General features: G+C 44.1%; 1 protein-coding gene across 1 annotated transcript in view; it reads right to left on the bottom strand.

Moving 5' to 3' along the window:
• Positions 1 to 22,076, bottom strand: part of LOC138510283 (transmembrane channel-like protein 2-A) — a 614,464-nt gene that overhangs the window by 88,041 nt on the left and 504,347 nt on the right. The window contains exon 15 of the mRNA XM_069625813.1: positions 9,090 to 9,215. Coding sequence (XP_069481914.1) covers positions 9,090 to 9,215 — 126 coding nt within the window. The remainder of the gene's footprint in view (positions 1 to 9,089; positions 9,216 to 22,076) is intronic.

Below are 22,076 nucleotides of genomic sequence, written 5' to 3'. Positions count from 1 at the left end.
ATAATCATATCTTCTGATTAAGATTGTTCGATGGAAGATAGTGAACCCAGCTATGTTTATAGCAGAACCAGTCACTGAAGGAGAGTCAATACATGACTGCGCGAACTATGAAGAATTTTATGATGAGATTCCCAGAGTGAAAGAAAATGCATTGGCAGGAGGAGAAATTGTCTTCGTTGATGGTTCCTCGAGGATCAATCAAAGTGTTGGGCAAAGATATACAGGCGCTGCTGTGATGAAGCACACAGCAAATGGAGAGTTTCTAGTGCTCCTTACTGCACGATTGACATCTCATTATTCTGCACAAGCTGCAGAACTATTGGCGTTGATACTCGCGATTGAGAATCATGCAGACCACGAAGTGACGGTATACAGTGATTCCGCCTATGTGACTTCAACAGTGCACGCAGGCCTAGCATGCTGGAAGAGGAGGGGCTACCTCCGAGCAGGCGGGACGCCAGTGCATCACGCAGCCTTATTGGACAAGCTGATTAAGGCACTACAGCTCCCATTGGGCATATCGGTAATGAAATGTGCCACCCACAGAAAGGGGACAGATTTTATCTCACGAGGAAATCAAGCAGAGGAGACAGAGGCCAAGCATGTGGCATCTTAGGGTGAACCCATAATGGACGTAGAAATAACTGATGTAAACGAGAAAATGATTGTTGCACAAAGTGAACCTGAGAGCTATAATTATATGGGACAGACCCAGTTAATGGAACTCCAAGGGAAGGCACCGCAGGAAGAGAAGAATCTCTGGAAGCGGCGAGGGTGTTCTTTAAACCCCTCCGAAAGCTTGTGGCAACAAGACAGCACTGTTAAACCAGTAGTGCCTATAGCCCTGTTAAAATTAGCACTGGAGCAGTTACACTATCCAGCACATATGACAAAAGAGAATCTTGCGGCAATGCTTGCTGAAGACTGGTTTATACCGAATTTAGCAGAGCATGTTGCATTTTTTATCATGAACTGTATGACCTGACAGCAGTTCACGGCTGGGCACACACTAAAAGTAATCAGAGGAGTCATCCCAAAGCCCGATGGACCTTTTCAGCACTTGCATGTCGATTATGTCGATATGATTCAAGTATGTAACAGGTACAGGTATCTAATTGTTGTGGTGTGTCCATTCTTTAGATGGATAGAAGCAGGTCCATGTACACACCGAAACTCTACCTGTGTGGCCAAATTTCTAGTGAGAGAGGTATTTCCCAGGTGGGAACTATGTGATGTCATGAGGTCAGATAATGGGGCTCACTTTGTCAACAAAGTTTTTGAACAAAATAGCTTGTTGCTTGGTATAAAGCACAAGTTCTCGTCAGCATATCATCCAAAAGGTAATGGGATCTGTGAGAAGCTCAACAGCCTCTTAAAGGAAAGGAATGCCAAGTTGAAGGTTACTCTAAAGAAAGGATGGCTGCACTGGCTCCCACTGGCACTGTATGCACTCAGAAACCAACCTGGTTTCGACCACCACCTTACACCACACGAAATAGCCACAGGAAGTAAGATGTGCACTCCCCTGACACTCCGAAGCAGAGCTAGTTGTGATGCTCAGCAGACAAGAGAAATCTTAGGGTCTGAAATGCAAAATGACTTGAACTGCATGACATCTTGTCTTACTGTAATTGCAGGCCAGCTGCAGCAACAATGAAAAGGGAGCAGGGCAGCACAGAGCTACTGCAGACACAGCTCTGAATCTATGTGTTCCTTCAATCGTCCATGGAGACACTGTCCTGGTGAGAAATCACACAAGGAAAAAGTGGGACGAGCTAAGGTTCAACTGACCATTCACAGTTGAGGACGTTGCTCCATCTGCAGCCAAGCTAAAATGAAGAAGAGCTTGGATCTTCCTGGGTGATATCAAGCCATACGTCGGAGAAATACCCCTGCTTGCCCCCCACCACGAAGAGACTACAGACAATGGGGAAAAACCACAGCACATAAAGACGAGATCCATGACGAGGAAGAAGGATGCATGACCAGCAGCAAAGCAGAGACAAATAACTTTTGTGCACATTTGTGGCTTGTAAATGGACATTCCTCTGAGCAAAAAAGAAGAGGATAAGGACATAAAAATACAGACACTCTATACATCCTAGTTGCATGGTGAAGGAGAGAAGTGCATATGCAAGCCACAACGTAGGTTATTGACTTTGAACTTTAGACTGTGTCATACTGAAGCCCTGATAAGAAAAGAGTATGTCAAATTTCAATCGCAGACACACGAGTTGGAAGAAAATACAGTATCCAGACTCATTCAAAACAGGAGCATTGTTTGTACTCAAAAACAGCGTCCCACTGTCGCAACATCAGCAAAGACGTTTTGAACTACCTTCACCTAGTCTTGAGGTCACACCTATCACTAGTGGGAAGGCTCACAAGCATCCCTGAATTTCTGCTAGATCCTGAAAACAGCAAGATAATAAGAAGGCTGCTCACTGTGATCGCCGAGCATTTCTTCCAACTACCAGAATACAGAGAGGAAAAAACAAATGTCCCAAGCGTAAGAAGAAGCGAATACACTCTTCAACGTGATATTTTTTGTCTAATTGAAGAGCACCCAAACTTTGTCGGAAGACACACTGATGTATTAACATTTCTTCGAGATCCAGCAAAAACAGAATGCTTGAGCATAATCTTGAACGGCATCATCATCCAGGTCACTCTCCACATCAACCTAGATCGCAGAAGTTACTCACAGTGAGTACCAAACTGTTCCAGAATTCAGAGAAGGCTAGGCAAATGTCCCTGTCACCAGAAGATAGCAAATTGGCGAACAATGTCTTCTTTTGCCTAATTGAGGAATTTCCAGAACTTGTAGGGAGACCTGCCGGTGTTGACGTCCTCATGTTCATCAGAGACCCAGCAAAAACCACCCAGTTAAGCATGCTCCTGCATGGTATTGTAATACAAATCAAGCTCTCCAATCAGAGTTTCCGGAAGAAACCTTGAAGCTTCCCGATAAAGACGCAACATGTCGACTGTGATGAAGCAAATAAGAGGCATCCACTAGGAACTCGTATAAGTTGAACATGCACAGTAAGGAAACGTTTTGACCGCATTATCCGATTTTGACATTTCCTTATATGCAGAAAGGAACAACTGTATCCAGAGATAACAGACAATTCAGCGTCCAGGCAAGAAGGACAACTGTTTCCGTACATGCAATCCTCAAGAGAAACCAGCAGTATCCAGGAATAATATTGTCTAAGATTGTATTAAAGCATTAGCTTTGTCCTTAAAATGTTCGAGATGAGAAATCAAAATAGCAGCCATGTTCTACCCCAGGAGGAGAGACACCCTTATTTTTCCAGCAGTAAATGTTGCAGGCTAACCTATAAGAGTATCACATACTTATGCATTATATTCATCATTGTTTTATTGTCGGTGACGCTTAGAACTGCATTTTGTATTGGTAGACAAAGCACCCACCTTAAGATGCACACATGAAGCCCACGAAGGCACCCAGACCCTATGTGGTCATTCCAGTCCCTAGAAGATCTGACAATGGAGTGAGTGAACTTGAGATGGATATGAGTAGCCATGACACACACATAGTTGCAGTAACAAGCACATTAACAAGCTTGAGACAGGGTTGGCATAATATGAGTGAAAACAAGTTGCTTACAACCACACGCATGCAAACAACGAGTTCACATATACCAGATCTAATTTCAATACCTACAGAACCACAGGCCAAAGAAGGGGAGAAGTTAGGGCAACCAACTGCGAGCAGCTACCGCACAAGTGAAGAGAAAAGACAAAGGGGAGAAGCTGAGCCTTTGAAAAGACAAAAAAGAGCTGAAAAATGAACCAACAGTGACATCATTGACAAACACACATGATCCAATGAAGAGAACAAGCACAAGTCCTGCAAAACTATCACATGCAGAGATAGTGGCAGAATCAATTTGGCCATTTATAACCAGAGCCAAGGAAAGACAGGAGATGAGGGAAAGAATTGCAAGACTTTCACCTACCTCATTGGCCTGAACCATGGATGGAAGTGCCTGCGAATCCCCAAGTAAGAAGAAGCTACACGGATGTTATTAAAGATGTGATGATAGCAAACTACATGAAAACCTTGAGAATTAAGAGAAGCATACAAGGAGATGACAGTGAACTAAACGATTACCTGGACAGCACAGACCATTTGGGAAACACCATATGGCACCAACATATCAAAGAAGTTGGAAGACAGAGCTCAGAGGAGGAATGCTTTGTTTGCACACACACCCAAAGCATGGGGAAATCAAAGATCTTTGTAGCCATAGAAATTGACGTCCAAATAGCACACTGTCTATCACACGTAGCAATGTGCAAGACAAGAGGTCAATTCATGTGAATTGATGCTTCCCTTAAATGGGCAACTGAAAAGACAGATCCAGAGGAAGATGAATACATACAAGATATAAAGACAAGAAACAGAGCCCATACGAGAAATCATGTGATCAGATATGAGAAGCCAGGAGAGAAAGGAGCTGGCACTAGATGGGAAGTGAATAAAAAACTTGATGTCAAAGGAAAATCTGCAGAAGAGGCCAGAAAATGGAGGAACGGAGGCCAAGTGCAAATATAGGGAACAGTGCTTTTACCAGATGGATGGGAGAAAGGAGAAGTGACCTGCAAAGCATGGATGGTCACCGGAGCCTGAAAAGAAGCAATTGAAAATGCAAAGAAGATATGCAAGCCACTATGGCCAAAACTTGCAAAACTATTGACATGCGTCGAAGACAGAGGAGGACCCCTACAGATAGTGCCATTGGAGAATCTGAAACTGTGCTTCTGAAACAATGGTACAAGAAAAATGGAAGAAAATGAGAGTTGTGGACGAATCTTTGACGCTCCAGGAATGGTACACAGTACTGCAGTGAAATCATTATTGGGCATGTGGATCCAAAGCATATATCAGACTGCCGAAAAACTCGGGAGGTATATGCACATTAATAAATATCCATGTTCCAGCACTGGTGATTCCAAAAGGTGATTTGAATATTGACAGTTTTCCGAAAGCAAATGCTCACCTGAGGAAGAAGAGATCTGTGGAAGTAAGGAGCAGAATGAAAAGAGAACATTATTTCTCTGCCAAATCAATAGAAGCTTTTGACTCAATTCCATATGAACACAGGATGTTCAGTCAGACCTCATCAGTGTTCACGACAATCTTCATGCCAAGAATCCAAGTAGGAGCAAATACTAAATGGTTACAAATAACCAGATGGGAGTTACTGCAGACAATCAATACAACCATAAAGGATTCAACGAGATCAAGGAAGAGTTAAGGGCGATTCGAATAATGACTCTTCAGAACCGATACGTCCTTGACATGATCACAGCCATGGATGGAGGTGTTTGTGCAAAAATCGGGAATCATGTTGCACATTTATACCTTCTCATGATGAAGAAAACGGAACTCTAACAGAAGTCATAGGTATGCTGACAATACTACAGAACCAAATGATTGATGAAACCGACGAAGTAGACGATGACAGTTGGTTTGGATCACTGTTCTCATGGGTTCCACAATGGATGGCAGACACATTCAAATTCCTAGGAGCCCTGCTAGTGATGATTTTGCTTGGATTTTGTGTTATCAAGATAATATTCTCTCAATGCTAGAAAACTGCGAAAAGAGCCATAGGGATGAAGATCATGATTGATGTTGAGTCAGAACGGAAACCGAAAGACCGGACTGATGAAGAAATAAGAGACTTTGTAAAAGCTAGCAGTCACGCACCAGAAGGAACAAAGTTTCGATATCCAAGGAGACATGGAAATTATGTGGGGACATGGATTTATTGCAGCCCAAATGGACAATGTCAACTTATGACATGGAACAAAGATGAACACGTGAGAACAGCAGGAAGCTTGAAGGGAGTGATAAAAATATGGACACCAAAGAGACATTTCTTCAGGCAGTCATGTATAGACCAAGACGATGAAGTGAAATTGAATGCAGAAGATGCAGAAAAGGTGGATACCAAGATAAAGTAAAAGTGGTTGATGAATCGCTCAGAGGGGGAGTGTAGAGGAGGTCCCAAGCAAGACCCGCACTCAAAGCGCCCATTTTTAAGTACCATGAACGTTCACGCCGAGATATGTGATGTACAATGAGCAAATAAACCAGCAGAGAGCCGCACTAGGGCTCTGCCCATACCGATCAGACCGACAGCACCCATTGAAGTACCTACACCTAAGAAACCTTAGACAGTAAGGTACCCATTGAGAAAACCATATCGACAAGTGAGACAGAATGACGATTGTCAAAATGTGATGCCCGAAGAAGCCACGAAAGACCTAAAAGGACAAATGGTGACGTCACAAGAACTCGGACTTACTAACAGATAAAGAAAACGACGACCTGTAAATAACGAAAGAGACGAGACACCATGGATAAGTGACATCCTGAGTTGAAGTTAAAAGGACGATGCCAGGTATAAGAAGCTTATGCCATAAAAGCGATAAAGATATGCAACCAGTTTACACATGTACATATACTTGGAAACGCAAGAAAGATGAGGAAATCGTCCTGCTTGCTATGCTTAGTAGGAAATTAGATGCGGCAAGTGCCACATATACATATCTACCTCAAAATGAGCACTTTATATAACATATATGTCCACTTTGCAAAAAGGCATAACCAACCGCAAGTTACAAGAGGCCCCAGGTGTGAAAGGCCCTCAAACACGGGAATCGAAAGCCAAGAACAGACATGAAACTCAGAGGCATGAGGCCCGTGCAAAGAAACCAAGGTCATCTTAAGCTGACACAGGCTAATAGTTTATGACACCAAGAGCGGAGAATCCTGTTCAAAGGAGTCGAGATAAGCAGCAGAAGACATTTGGTGGACAGAAAGCTAAAATCAAATACACAAATTACATGGATACGGAGACGATTTCACAGTGCCTAAGACAGGTGAACTGCTAAGCAAGAAGAGTTGGGGCATTCACACCTACGTGCAGCCTTGAGCCATGCACAGATATCTGAGTTCTCCCAGACAGAGAGGCAGCATTGAGGCCTACAAATTCGAAATTAATTGACACATGGCTAGTGGGTCAGTGATGGATGGTGGTACTGGTTGGTGGGAGGCTAGGGGAACTGACGGACACCCTGCACCTGGCCGCCCATTCTGCATGCTGCTATGCAAAGTGGAAAAGTACAAGGTGACGTGGTATCAACCCAATCACAATGCACCAAGTAATCTAGGATCCTATAGCCTGTAGAACCAATGAGACATCATACTCTTTGTGACATTTACAGTAGTCATTCTGAAGGAAGGGCTTAGATGCCCCACCTGACGCTAATTACCCAATCCCCTCTCCCTGTTACCATATACAGATATAGTACCTATAGTAAAGTTACCTTCCTATAACCAACGGAATTGCATGCAACATGTTTAGCGTTTCACGTCAGTGATGACAAGTTTTTAGTATAAAGGATGTCATTTTTGTGAAGTTCGTTGGAGTTGAAGCGAGAAGGAAGATCGCACCACTGCTGATATTCATAACTCCCTGTTTTTTTGTACTTGTCATTAAACGGACTCCCTTTGCCAAACCATATAGTTGTCATTATTGATTTGATGCTTGAGTATGAATTTGCATCCCCATCCTTCTCACGGGTGCTGCTATTCCATCTAAAAGTGCAGTTTGGGAAAAACCCAGTCCTACGGCCCGGCTCGGCTCCCTCCTGTACATGGGTTTAATTACAAAGTCCGTGTGTGGGGTGCACTCAAAGGCCCAAACAAAAGTACCTTTCACACGAACAGCAGGATTTTAAACACTGAAACAAAAACCGTTTGGCCTTTTTTTTTTCAAGCAAAATTGAGGAGCCATGTGGAAAAGGGGCCTCCTGTCATTACCAAAGGAAAAGCAGCCTTTGAATTTACAAAAAAGGAAAAATCAAATATCTCTTTCACATGGAAAACAGGATTTCTAAACACTGAAACAAAAACGGCTTGCCCATGTGTGTGCAAATAAAAGCAGTTTAAATGTGAAAATGTATCACTGCTAACAGAACATTTTTAGAGTAAAGATATGATGACGGGAATGGGATGAAGCAAGCATCAAATACATACATGCTAGGAAACATGAACACTGATGTGTGTTAGAGATCCAGGGGAAGTTGCTTGGGAACTAGGAGAGGGTAAGGTGGTGACAGTGAATGCTGGTTATTTGGTCAAAGGGGATAGCAGGATTTAGTGCTGAGGCGCATGGGTATTGCAGTTTGGATGAGCAGTGTAGGGGTTTACAGTAGTATTCCACATTGCCCATTTAAAAAACATGGCAGCGGTTGAGAAGGTTAGCATCAGACATATCTGCACGTTCATCTCCTGTGTTACCTATTTTATTATTCCCATGCACCTGTCGCATTGAAGGGAAGCATGGATTTGAATATATTCAAGTGAGTTTTTTCACCTCTTGGGTGGAGTTTGAAATTGGAAGGAAGAAATTGGAATAAATGAATGAAGTGCTTAAACTTACAATGTAGTAGTAATCATGGCACGTAGCATTCCTCCACCAGGTACATAGTAAGGCATGATCTTAAAACAGCCAGTATGTATAAAAAGTTGATTTCACCGTTACCACTATACCCATAATGATGTGCCCCAGAATTATGTGATCCAAGTCTAAAAAAAAGGACATTTCTTTCAAATGATACACCAAGGCCTGCTTTCAAATGCACAATTCTAACTTTGTTCAACATACCGAAGATGATCAGACCACCATGGTCTTTCTTTTCATTGGTCCTTGTCTCTTTCAGCATGAAAAAAGTTAACCTACAACTGCAATTTACCTTTCAATGTTAAAAAGCATTGTCAGTCACCTTTGTGTTTACTACATTTCCCACTCTACATGTTGCCTTGGTGTTCAGTACTGTGGGCAGAATGAGTATTCCATACTCACCCCTAAGAAACCAGGACAGTTGTCTATCTTACCTTTTAACTTACAGTGAACACGGTGACTCAGCAAATTAATTTACATAGAACAATGTTTTTCCCCTTTGCTTTAGAATGAGTTATAATGTGTGAGAAATCGTCTGGCAGTATTAATATAAGGGAACAGCATACTCCAGCCATCACTTACATCATAAGAAGAACTGCAGGTATAATCAGTCCTGGATTTGCCACATAGCCGAAGATCTGGACAATAAATGCAGGGAAATCGGACACCATTGTCTCCTGAATGATGTCATACATCTTGTTTTTTCCACTAGAGACATAAGAAATATTCAGTGTTAAGGTAAAAGTAGAGTCAATAACAACCATGCATACTTAAAAAATCTAGAACAATGTTCATCTGAGAAAGATTGACTGGTGATCTTCAAGCTAAGCATGAACATCATATTCTTCTCCATGTTGTAAAGGAAACAAGTAAGTAAAACAATGGGCCTCATTACGAGTCTGGCGGTAACCGAGGCGGTAAAACCACCTGGTTACCGCCGGACTCGTATTACCATTCCGCCTCTGTGATTCCCGGAATTACAGGGGCATTACAACGCCGGTTTTCCGGGAATCACGGAGGCGGAATGGTGTTAATCCCCATTCCCATTGAGTCCTATTGGACTCAATGGGAATGGGGATCATGGAAACACCGGCAGCATCTCGTAATGCTGCCGGTGTTTCCTCGTCCGCCTGCAGGCGGGCGGTGTTAAACCCGCCACGTCAGACCTGGTGGGAACATCACCTCCCGCCTGCAGGAGTTGTGATCGCCCGGCATGGAAACAACGGTGGCGGCGGATTTACCGCCACTGTTGTTTCCATACCAGGCGATTTGTAATGAGGCCCAATGTGTATTCACAGACAATGGGCCTCATTACGACCCAGGCGCTAATGGGTTAACGGTGCCGTAAAAGGCTGCGGCGCCGTTAACCTATTAGCGCCTAATTACGAGGTCCCTTTGCGGGACCCGACCTTAACGGCTGGTTTTATCAGCCGTTAAAGAAGGGACCCGCAAAGGGACCTTGGTGCTAAGTACGGTGCCACAATTTGCGGCACCGTACTTAGCACCTTCCCCATTCCCATTGAGCCCTATGGGGCAAAAATGGGAATGGGGAAGGGCCAAGGAGGAAGGGGGAATTACCACCCTGCCAACCTTGTAATGGGGTGGTATTTCCCCCTTTCTCCATGGCGGCGTCGGTAACTTACCGGCATGGACCATGGTGCTAATAGCACCATGGTCTTCCGCCAGGGTTGTTATGAGGCCCAATAACTGATATCCCCAGATACCTCACAAATTGCTCCAGGAAGAAGGCTGGAGTCTGCAGGGTGAGATGTCACTGCTTCAAAACCATCTTTGGCTTGTAAAGAGAGTGACATGTACGACCTTAATAGAAAACTACAAGGTGCCAATGCACTCTTCATGGGGATCCATGAGAAGACTTCTAACTTGCAGAACCCCTTTCCTACTGGTCTGTGCTCTTCAGACTGACAATCTGGGGATCCTGTGACACTCTTGTCTATAAGAGCCCAAAACAGTGGCATTACTTTCACTAAAACAGCACAGATACGATGGCAGAAGTGATTTCAGGAATCTTTAGCAAATTGACTTCACAGAAAGTGACTTCATACAGCCTGTGACCACATGATGAGTCAATTACTTTTTTTTAAACACGCATTACTAGGACTTGTATGGATAAGTATTTTGGGATAACTGGGCGCTGTGAGGTACAGGGGTTCATGCATATGTAGTGGTAAGGGGTTCAGGTAGAAATACAAACATCATAAATGATCGCCGCTCATCAGGAATGAAATGCACATATTCTTGCAGTGAGCACATGTTTTGAAAATGCTATAGTTCAGGGTAACATTTCATCGGTCTGGCTTACACTATATCTAAGTACTAATGTGAACTAACAATCCCATCCCAGAACCTATAACATGACATTAACAAATTAGTGCAAATGGGTCCAGATGAAATAACCTGAAAATGATTTTGGTAAAGTGCTCTTCTGAAATGGAGTTATCAGCTGTGTGGTATCATTCTGAAACGTGCAGCATGGCATGAGCTGTGAAGATGGAATGGGCCCTTTTGTAGAAACACCATTGTGTGTGCAGGAAGCAATGTTACAGTTATAGCAAAACCGTCATTTTCGAAGGGAAAAATACTGGGCTGAAAGGATGAGGTGACATGATCTAAGTAAGGGGAAGGGTTATTCTTGAGTGACAGCGAGAAGTTTTAAAAAGAATGCGGGAGAGGGTTTGAGTAAGACGTACAGGAGTGACTTGGGAAGCAGGGATCCTCTGACATCCAGGTTGGTGTCCAGGAGCTGGGCTGAGGCAATGCTGGCAGCTGCTAGGATCATGACATTCCTTATCAGTGGCAATCCAGGGGAGAGGGGTCTTCCACAGTCAGCAGTGCAAGGAATCCCATCCATTGCTAGGTAATTATGGTTCTAAGTAAGGCAGTGGTGGATTTGCCTGTCCGATAGTCAGTCGGGAGGGGGTCATTTCATGTGTAATGTGTCAATGTTAAAAGTGCATGCAGTTCTGAATGTATATATTTTTTTTTATTGTTGGATATTCACAAAACAAAACTCCTGCTAAGACCTTTAACTCAAGGTCAGGTTGCCTGGGCTGATTACAGTTCATTCTTTTCTTGAGATATGCCTTTTGAAATTGTTTTTTTTTTTTCGTGTTCGCACTGGCAAATGTATTCCATGCATAGCTGTTACCATGTGTAATTGGTAAATGTATCTGTCATGATAAATACACAGTATAAAAATGACTTTGTGTTCTGATGCATTTTGTGACCTTTGGTCATTCTATTTAATCTGAACACACAGACAAGTGCGCAATAGTAAAGACTTTCATGGGAATGATTTGATGTCAACTCTATAGTTAGAAAGTGAGCGAGTGTGCGGTATTTCATTTAGCATGTTTACAGCTGTGCAGATCTGCCATCAGGACATTTTTCAGCATCGTAGATAAGTTGCTGAATGGTAAATTTACCACCCAAGCTAAGTGTAATAAGTCAAGTATCAAATATTAGAAAAGACTGGGATAAAAGAAGACAGATGTTAGAATATATTCTGAGGAGAGCGCCAACAGTATAAAAGGGGATTATCACAAGAGGTGCTATGCTACAATAAATGCCACCATTTACCACCATAATAAGCTACTACAGAATTAGGTATAACTCCTTCAGAAAATATATCTAACATATTTCAAGGCTGTAGCATATATGTATAAATTGCTTAGCCACCCCTACACTGCCATCCAGCTAGATATTGAAACAGAGAAAGGAAACAGTATCTTGGGACACCCTGAGAAGCCCAATTGAGTTCTGATGTCATAGTCATGCTATCATCACATCTAGATCCTGAGGCTGTCCTAGCGAGTATATTTGGTTCAATGTTGTAAGCATTTTAATGTTAGAGGGAGTGTTGTGCAAAATTAAATATACACCAAGCCCAGTGAGCATTATATACTCAGTGATTCTATTAATTCGCTCTTTTACCATGTAAACAGTTCGCAAATCTAAAAGATATGTAGTCATTCTTATGTTCTCAGAGTGTTCTTTGATTAAATACCAATCACAATGGAACCTCACTGATTTTATGTGTCGCCTTCCCATTTCTCAAAGGGATATTTCAAAACAGTACAATAATATTGTAGCAGACTGTCAATTTTGGAATGGTAACATTTTATGAAAAAAATGTATTTGGATATGCTAGGCTGTTGTTATGGGCTTAGTAAGAGAAGTTTTTATTACAACTAAAATATACGAGGCAAGTGATCATTAGCCGAATAGAATATTAATAATCAGTTTACCATGTTAGTACATCTAAATAATGCCCTTTTTTTTTAAACACAGCCCCCATCAAAATATCCCCCTTTTCTGGTCTCACCAGACAGCAACAGCTCTAGCAAAGAAGCAACTGACAATACAACTCTCCCCCATGCAGAAAGAGAAAGAGATAGAATGAGACATAGGGATAGATAGAGATAGAAAAAGAGTGGCATACACAAGGACAGAGAAAGAGAACACAAACACAGCAAGACAGATAGGGGGAGAAAGAACAGGGGCATAATTTCACCAAAATGGCAGGGGTTGCAGAAGTGACATCACATGCCCCTTGACCTCTGATGACATAACAGAAAGTGATGTAATGTGACGCCACCCGAATTGACATCACAGGAAGCGATGGAACATGACCTTTCACCCCTTGACAAACAGGAAGTGGCATCACATAGCATTATTCAAAAGTACACTACAAAAATATGGCTACAGATCACTATAATGTGACATACATTTCATACAATAATGGATCACATATTTATTGTTAATATCATTGTTTATATAGGCCCATATTACCAAATTACTGGGAATGCAAGAAGACGTTCAAGGTCAAATGATAATGATGTGTTATTATATAGCACTTACCCTTAAGCGCTTTCTATAGAACAAATATGCATACAATATCACCCAACCTGTGTTGGTACTCATTTATCGACCTCAGAAGGATGAAAGGCTGAGTTGGGGTGTTTAAGAACAGACTAAATCAGTGACTCACCCCCTGGGTGTGCCTGAAATAAACTTTTAATGAGTCTAGCAATTGTCATCTAAAATTCTAGAAAGACAAATTATTTGTTATTCCTATTTTTTCTTATTTAGGGTCACGGCTCAAAGAGTTACACTTGTGGAACACCCTCTTTTATTAAGAGGCCTCAACAAGAAACCAGCCACTTCAGAAACAAATAACCACATGGTGATGGCCACAGCCCAGGAGGTTACATCTAAAAGAAAATAAAACAATGTTTTTTAGGGGTAGCAAGGGAGACAACAGGGGTAGCAAAGGAGAACACAGGAGTTTTAGCTGTGACCCATGGTGACCCCAAAATGTCATCCCTGAGAAAGAGAGAGAGAGAGAGAAAGAGAGAGAGTGCAACATTGGCATATGATATATTAAGTACAGCTAGTAAACCATGATTAATAAATGTGTAAACCACCAAATAAGTAGTCAAATGCATACAAAAAGGTTGAGAACAATGATTTAGGGTCAAAGTGGCTTCCAATTCTTCGCTTAAATGGTACTCACCTGGGAGCAGTAGCCAAGATATAACCTCGTTGCATTTATGATATTAAATTCTGACACTGTACTTTGGACATATTTGTTATAGCAATCTAGTGGTAGATTGAGAAAGGCCAAACATGTGCAAGTAAATAATTCAATACTGATGATGTTTCTGATCTATTTTAATGATTTTACATTCCTCCACCCACACCTATCTTTCAAATTGGTAGTTCCTTTCCCAGTTCATGCCGACCAGATGAGCCTTTCTCAGCCCTGCCCTCTCACTCCGTTGCTTTACAACCACTGTACTGCCCTCTACCCACCCTACCCTTCCCCGATTTGGCTGCAGCGACCAGGAGACTAGCCTGGAGCACTCCCAACATGCCAATCAAATGGGTAGTTCATTTCCCCGTTTGTGCCGACCAGAGGAGCCTCCATGGACCCATCCGTGGTCTTGTAAGGTCTGCAATACCATTTTCGGACCCCTGCCATATTTTGCAAAATCTAAGTGCATTCTGCGCTCTCTCAGGCTTGCCCTCTTCCTCTGTTGCATCACAGAACACACATCATACACACACACAACACACACATCACCCTCTACCCACTGTTGGGAAGAAGAGAGGGTCTTCCCAACCCCCAACCCCTTAGGTGATGCCAAACAAGAACTAGATGCTAATAGAGCACATCTGGGGAGCAGGGGGAGGGGATGCACATACAGGGGGGTGTGCAATCACCTTAGTACATGTGTTACAGGCTATATGGTAGATACAGGTGTAAACGCCATCTTGGCAATGACAGCCGTTTTAGAAGTTAGGCACAGGTGTAGCAAAAAGGCACTTTATGTATTAGCATTAGCCCCCTTGCATGAGCATGAACACCACCCCCATCCTGGCCAGGTCTCAGAAATGCACAACTTCCTCCTTTGTTCAGAGAGTTACAGGCTCTTGCGCTGCAGTGAGGTGCAGCGTGGTATCAGAATTATAGCCCAAAACTAACCTTGGTAGTTGCTGATCTGTCTTGGAATGAATGAAGTGTGTGTGAGTTAGTGTGACCTTGGTTCTCCCCCGAGCCCATACTTGTATCCGCCAGGTGCATTGTTACTATTGTAAAGATAACATTGTGTGTCAGAGTAGCTAATTAATTGTTAGGTCAGCTCACTGCAGATGACGAGCCCAGCAGCACCCACGTGAACAGAGACTAACAGATGAAGATGGATCAATGGCTTCCGCTAATCTGTCTCATAGAATTGTACTGTATAGTATGACATCATCAGTGATGCATTTGTGCTTATAACCTATTGCAAATGCCAACGGACCTCAGAACGTTCCGTGGCAGCAGAGTTCTTTGCTGATGCATTCCCATTTTTGTAGAAATAAATACTTGTTATCCTTGCAAGAGTGTCCTCTGCCTTTTTCTCAAGTGGGCTGTATTTTTTCTGGTGTGAGCGTGTAGGTGGTGCCTTTATTTGGTGACCTTGATGTGATCTCAGCGACCCATGCACTGGCAGAGACTTCCAGGCCTCTTCTTCCGAGGGGCCACACCCACCTGCAGTGACAAGTCCCAAAAAACACCTACGTCCCAGAGGTGTACAGGAGCCATCTTTGAATAATTCCTGTCTGCTCTTTGAAGCAGGGCGTAACTCCGGAGAGAGTGCAGGGCAGTATTGAAACCCCTTGAAAGAAGAGTTCAGGTGAAAACACTTATGTGACTATACACTTGCAAGGGATAACAAGTACGGTAAGTTCATTTGGAAAGGAGTGTGGTTGTGAGCATGAGGTGCACGAGCTTTTAAGGAGTATATTAAGGAAAAAGAAAATGGAAGTGTAGGGAGCTTCCCCTAGTGTGGGGAGATGGTGGTACCAATTTTATAGTGTAATGGAAGAAGAGGAAATAAATAGAATAAATTAGTGGGCTCGGGAATGGCAGTGGTTGTTATTTCAGATTGTTATTTTAGTTTATTGTTTTTGTGTTTTTTATTAGCAAGGTGGAGGTCCGAGGAGGGGCATTGTGCACATAGCAGTGTGTTGTGGGTGTGTGGAGTGTGAGAGTGGGTGTGCGTGAGGGGGAGGGGAAGTAACGAGGGCTGACATATAGGGGAGAACGATACTGATTTTGTTGGTTGTGATATTTGCAGTGTGCGCAGCGCACGATTAGGAGTGTAGGGACGCCTTAGAGCGCATGCATCACTGCAATGGGAGTAGAGACACCTTTAGAGAATATGTACAAAACCCTGCCCTTTTAATGGGAGAATATCGAGGAGTATCATAAACAGTGGATGACAGAAACAAGAGTAGGCTGCCACATTCCTGGCCAGAGCAAGTTACCCGTAATAAGGTAATACTGGAGCACATGACTATGGGCCTCATTACACGGTAGGCGGTAGGGGTTTACCGGTACCGGTAAGGGCACCAGTACCGGTAAACCCCTACCGCCTTACTACGAGTTCCCTTTGCGGTACCCGACTTTAACGGCTGGTTTTACCAGCCGTTAAAGTAGGGTGCCGCAAAGGGACCTCGGAGCTAATTACGGTACCGCAATTTGCGGTACCGTAATTAGCACCTTCCCATTCCCATTATGCCCTATGGGGGCAAAAATGGGAATGGGGAAGAGCCGTGGTGAATGGGGAATTACCGCCCCCGCTCACCTTGGAGTAGGGCGGTAATTCCGCCATCCACCAAGGCGGACACGGTAAAATACAGGTGGCAACCATGACGCTAATAGCGCCATGGTTACTGCCTACCGTGTAATGAGGCCCTATGTTTTTAGCAGAAAAAGTTAAGGGTAAACAGTTGCAGAACAGAAAGGACATTTTAGATATATTGAAGATGATTGAGGACATGGAAGACTCCAATGAGGGAGGGGAATAGGACACCCATGAAGGGGGGCAAGCAGGCAGAAGCGGGTGGGACACAACCAGCATAGAAGGGATATATCCATTGGCAGCACTCCCAGCAATTGGGTGCAGTAACCCGACATATGTAACCACCCGGCCAATGGTCCCACCACCCTCAAATACCACCATTTCAGCAATGGCTCCCCCGCAAGAGTGCACAGGATAGAAAGAGTTAGAAAAAGCGCTAGAGTCAGCATGAGCAGATCTAGAGCGGCTGCGAACAGCACAGGGTGAGGAAAAAGGGAGCGGTTTAGATGAGTGGCGAGCGGGGGACATTTTGGTCAGATTAGAATGCACGTCGATAAAAGATGTGCATATAGAGAAGAAAGAAGATGAGAGAGCACATAGCAAAAAGTATGTAACTGTAAGATCCGAAAGAGGCCTAGGTGGTGATCAGGGTGAGGATGGGTGCAGTACATTGGACGAGTTTCAGTATGACGGTGAAGAGGAAGCGTAACAGGTGCTGCAAATGACACCACAAGTGGAGAGTTTGTGGGATGAGAGGGTACAGAGGTTTGGTTGGATGGTAGTAGCAAGGAGAAGGGGAAGTGTAGGGAGAAGAGAAGGGAGTAAGGTGGGCTTCCAAATGACTTTGATTCACAAGGGCATAGGTAGAGAACGGTATGTGTCCTGGGCACAGATGGAGAATGACAACTTGATCAAGGCACTCCTGCCGTTAACAGAAGGGGCGGGGAAGTGGGTACACACATTTGAGAAACAGACTGCAGGTGTGCCCCTTGCCATGGACGAAATGAAAAGTTTATTGGTGGTGATGATGGGGTTGCAGGCTGGGGACGTTTGGGTTAAAGCAGGGTACCCCAGAGTCAGGTTGGACGACGATGCACCATTCAACAACATCAGAGCGCAGGTATGGTCCGCGTTTCGGGCACATACCATGATACCACCGATTTACGGTCGGTTATGCAAAACAATATGGGCGATGACGAAGATCACGCGCAGTACATTATTAAGGTTCAGGAGTTGTGGAGAGCGTAGACAGGGGACCATTGGGAATGATCAATTCCCTGTTTCCATTTTGTCATTAAAAGGGGATTATCAAAAGAGGTGCAGAAGGTACTAGACAAGATATTGGGCATTGAAGCGAACGGGTGGCTGGAAATACAGAGTATAATAATACACCACTGCAAACGAATAAGGGAAAAAGAAAAGGAAACTACACAGCAGCTACAGGCAAATTAAGTGATATTGGTACAGAGGAAGCTGGCAAAGATAGCTGTTAAGGTGGCAGTACCACTCTAGCACAGACACACGGGACGGGGAGCACACAGGGATCTGCAGATGTTTCAAATAGCAGCATTTTGGCCTGAAGGAGGACAAGGGCGGTGGGGAGGCTGACCGCAATACCCCACCCAGGAGTGGCAGCAAGGAAGTCAGCAGCATGGGAGGGGCAGGATTAGGGGCAAAAGGGGGGGTGCAAGTGGGGGCTTTGGAGGTATGGGATTGAGGGGACAGAGCATGGGGTTTTCAAACTGCAGGAAGTAGGGGAATTTTTTCTGAGAGAATGCAGTAGCAGGCCATGGCCCGGGTTTAACACATACAACACCTATCAGCCACCACCCCAGAGTACACAGCAGATGCCAACACCAAGAATGACCTCCACACCCTATGAAATACACTAAGCATACACGCAGCTCTGACCCCGGCCACCAGCAGTGTATCCTCAGCAACCGCAACAACAGTACACGCAGCAGCAGGAGCACCCACAGCAGCAGTACCCACAAGAAGCGATGCCCCAGCATGGAAATGGGAACATGCACACAAGTAACAAAGTGACCAATGGCAATATAGTGCCATACCAAGGAGTGAGCATGATAAGAAACAACCCTTTCATGTTCCCAGGCTCAAACATGTACCCAGATTAGGACAGCCCACAGAAAGCACTTGCGTGCCCAGTACTATCTATTAATGTACACCCTGATGAGGAACCCTTAGTGGGCGCAGAGAAAGGAAAAACACATTTCATTTTCTGATCAAAACAGGTGCCACACAATCATGCATCAGTGAGGGAGATTTCCCACTTTCGGGCCAAACTCTTGACACTCAGGACTTCTATGGGACTGTCTCCATGGTTGCATACACTAAGGGGGTTGACATCAAAATAGGAGGGAAGGTGGAGTGGGCCCCCCTACTATATTCGGAAAGTTCACCCGTGAACTTGTTGGTGAGGGATCTGCCCACAAGCTCAACATGACAATATCGTTCACAGCCAGTGGCATAGTTTGCGCAAAGCCAGGATGTGCACCATCAGAGAAATGTTAATTATCCATGCAATGGGAGGAGAGGTGGTTGTTTGTGGTATCCTCATAGATCCGGACATGTTTGTCTATGGAATAACCGTGCTTGTGGAGGCGGTGCTTCGGATTGGCAGATGGTGTTGGTGAGTGCCCACAGAATCTATTTTTCGTCCTGTCGGGTCCCCTGAAATGGTAGCAGGCACCAATACTGTCCCTAGATTTACAAAGATTGGTGGTTTCAGCAGAGGATTGTTGTGATAGGGACCCAGCATGGGTGCAAATGGCGCACAGTATTTTTCATTGGCCTGACAATACCAATACCCCTGAAGGAGGTGACTGATGCAGAATTGCTCGATGACAGACCAGATGATGGAAAGATTGTGCTAGCAATATGCATACCCTTTGAGATAATGGTGCAATACTGAAAGGTTCAGTGTCACACAATGGCCCTTATGGCCCCAGCCTAGTTTATTGAAGCAGACTTAGAGCAAGTGCCAGAGAGACTATGGACAACAAACCCCTATGACTTGGGGCTCCTACAGGGAGTGAACCCATTACATATTACACTGAAGCCCGGATCAGTACTACCACGAGTGAAGCAATATCAACTTTCCAGGGTGGCGGAGGAGGGGAAAAAAAGGCCCCATCAGTGCACTATTGAAATGGGGGATAATTTTACCCTCTACCTCCCCATGCAACACGGCTATCTACCCTGTGAAGAAGGCAACAGGGGCAATTGGAGGATAATTGAGGATTTACTCCCCTAAATGACATTGTACCATTGTATCATGTAGTACCTAACCCTGCCATTGTTTTGTGTAGCATCCCCACGAAGTGACACGTTTTTCAGTAGTGGACCTCAAAAATGCCTTCATTTACATACCAGTGCACCCAGACTCACAGTACCTCACCACCTTTACTCATGAGGGGGATGTGATTTGAACACACAAGGTTACCTCAGGGGTTCTATGAGAGCCCCCGTATTTTCAACAGAATAATACATGCATATTTAGGGAACATTCAAGTTTCCAGCACAATCATACAGTATGTGGATGATATGCTGGTATGCAGCGATACTGAGCACCAATGTAGACAAGACTTGATCACACTCTTACAGCTTCTGGCTTGTAAGAGGTACCAAATTGACAAGGCAAAACTGCAATACTGTCTAAAGAAGGTTTTTTACCTAGGACAGTTGATCTCAGCACATGGCAAACGAATACCTGACCGCACTGCCTTGGTGCGCGCCTCTGTCCAGCCCCTGACAGTGCAAGAAATGCAGAAGTTCCTAGGGTTGTGCAATTACTGCAGGGCATGGATTTTCGATTATGCAGCATACACAAGGCCTCTCTTACAGGGCCTCAAAGAAGTGCAAAAGACTGAAAACAAAATTACATGGACTGAAGGGATCTTGCAAAATTTTGATGAACTTAAAAAGGTGATCTCATCTGCACCCGTTTTAGTGGCCTCGACTACACAGAGGAACTTAATTTATTCTCTAATTCTAATGGCCAGTTTATGACTGCTGTGCTATCACAGAGAAGCACAATGGGCCATAAGACACTGGCCTATTATAGGGGCATGTTAGACTCAGTGATGCACGGGAAGTTCGCTTGTGAACAGGCTCTTGCAGCTGCAGCATTTGCCATCGAAATAAGTTCCACAATTCAATAATGCTTTACGTGGAACATTCCGTCTTTGCCATTCTAGAATGGTCAAAATCTACCCTGACTACCCAAAGAGCATCTGCATACAAAATCATTCTGTCCAGCCCAAACATACACACATTGTACAATGCAAAACAGTGAACGCTGCAACATTCATTACAAAAATAAGCACTGATGAAGATTTAGTCAGACACGACTGTGTAACTTACGGGGGGGAAGAGAATGACATTCACAAAGCAAAAGACAGACCATTGGAGGGAAGGGGGTCCTCTTTGTTAATGGGTCAGTGACAATCAAACATACGGGCACAGCAGTAGTACACCTAGTTGATAGTGAATATAAGACATTCATTTTGAAAAGACTACTAATGCATTACTCAGCACAGGCAGCGGAACTCATTGCTCTCATTGAAGCACTGCAATCTTCACAGGGCTGCCACGTGACCATTTATTCAGACTCGGTATATGTCACTACAACAGTGCATGTCAGTCTGTCACAGTGGAAAAGGAGGGGCTTCAGGAGGGTGTATGGGTCGCCAGTACAACATGCCGTGCTGTTAGACAAGCTAATTTACATGCTATCCTAGCCTTCTGTAGTGGCGGTCGTTAAATGCACCACCCATGCCAACAGCACAGGCATGGTGTCACTTGGAAACGCTGCTGCTGACACCATGGCCAAATTAGCAGCATATCTCCCCATACCAATTGTGGCAGAGTATGTTGTCATGGCCCACGCCCTTGACCAGCCACCTGTCTCATAGAATGCCCTGCCGAGAGCACAGATAATACAGCTACAGGGTAAAGCCCCAGAGGAGGGAAAACAAATGTGGGTAAAAAGAGGATGCATTCAGTCCCCTACTGACTTGTTGTGGAGGCAAGAGTATACAGGGAAGGCAGTAATGCCCCACGAATTGTTGATAATAGTGGTGACCAAAGGCATCACCCTTCACACATCGCTGCTGATATACAAGAGGATTTGTTCATTACAAACATTCAGGAACATTTAACAAGCAAGGTTATTAGGTGCACTATGTGTCAAAGCTTCAGCATAGGAATGACACTAAGAACACTGAGGGGCACCTTGCTCTGCCCTACTGGACCATTCTGCAAGAAATTATCAATTGTAGAGGTGCAATGCCCAGTACATCTTGCTCTATGCAGGCTCAGGGGCACATTTCAGTCACACAATGTAAGTATCAAACCTGTTGATCCAGACAGCCTGCAATGCAACAAAAACCCTAAA

The sequence above is a fragment of the Ambystoma mexicanum genome, chromosome 6p, assembly GCF_040938575.1.
Source record: "Ambystoma mexicanum isolate Mex_15411 chromosome 6p, UKY_AmexF1_1, whole genome shotgun sequence".
Taxonomy (NCBI): Eukaryota; Metazoa; Chordata; class Amphibia; order Caudata; family Ambystomatidae; genus Ambystoma; species Ambystoma mexicanum.
The sequence above is the reverse complement of the archived record's forward strand: the minus strand, read 5'-3'. Positions and strand labels throughout refer to the sequence as shown.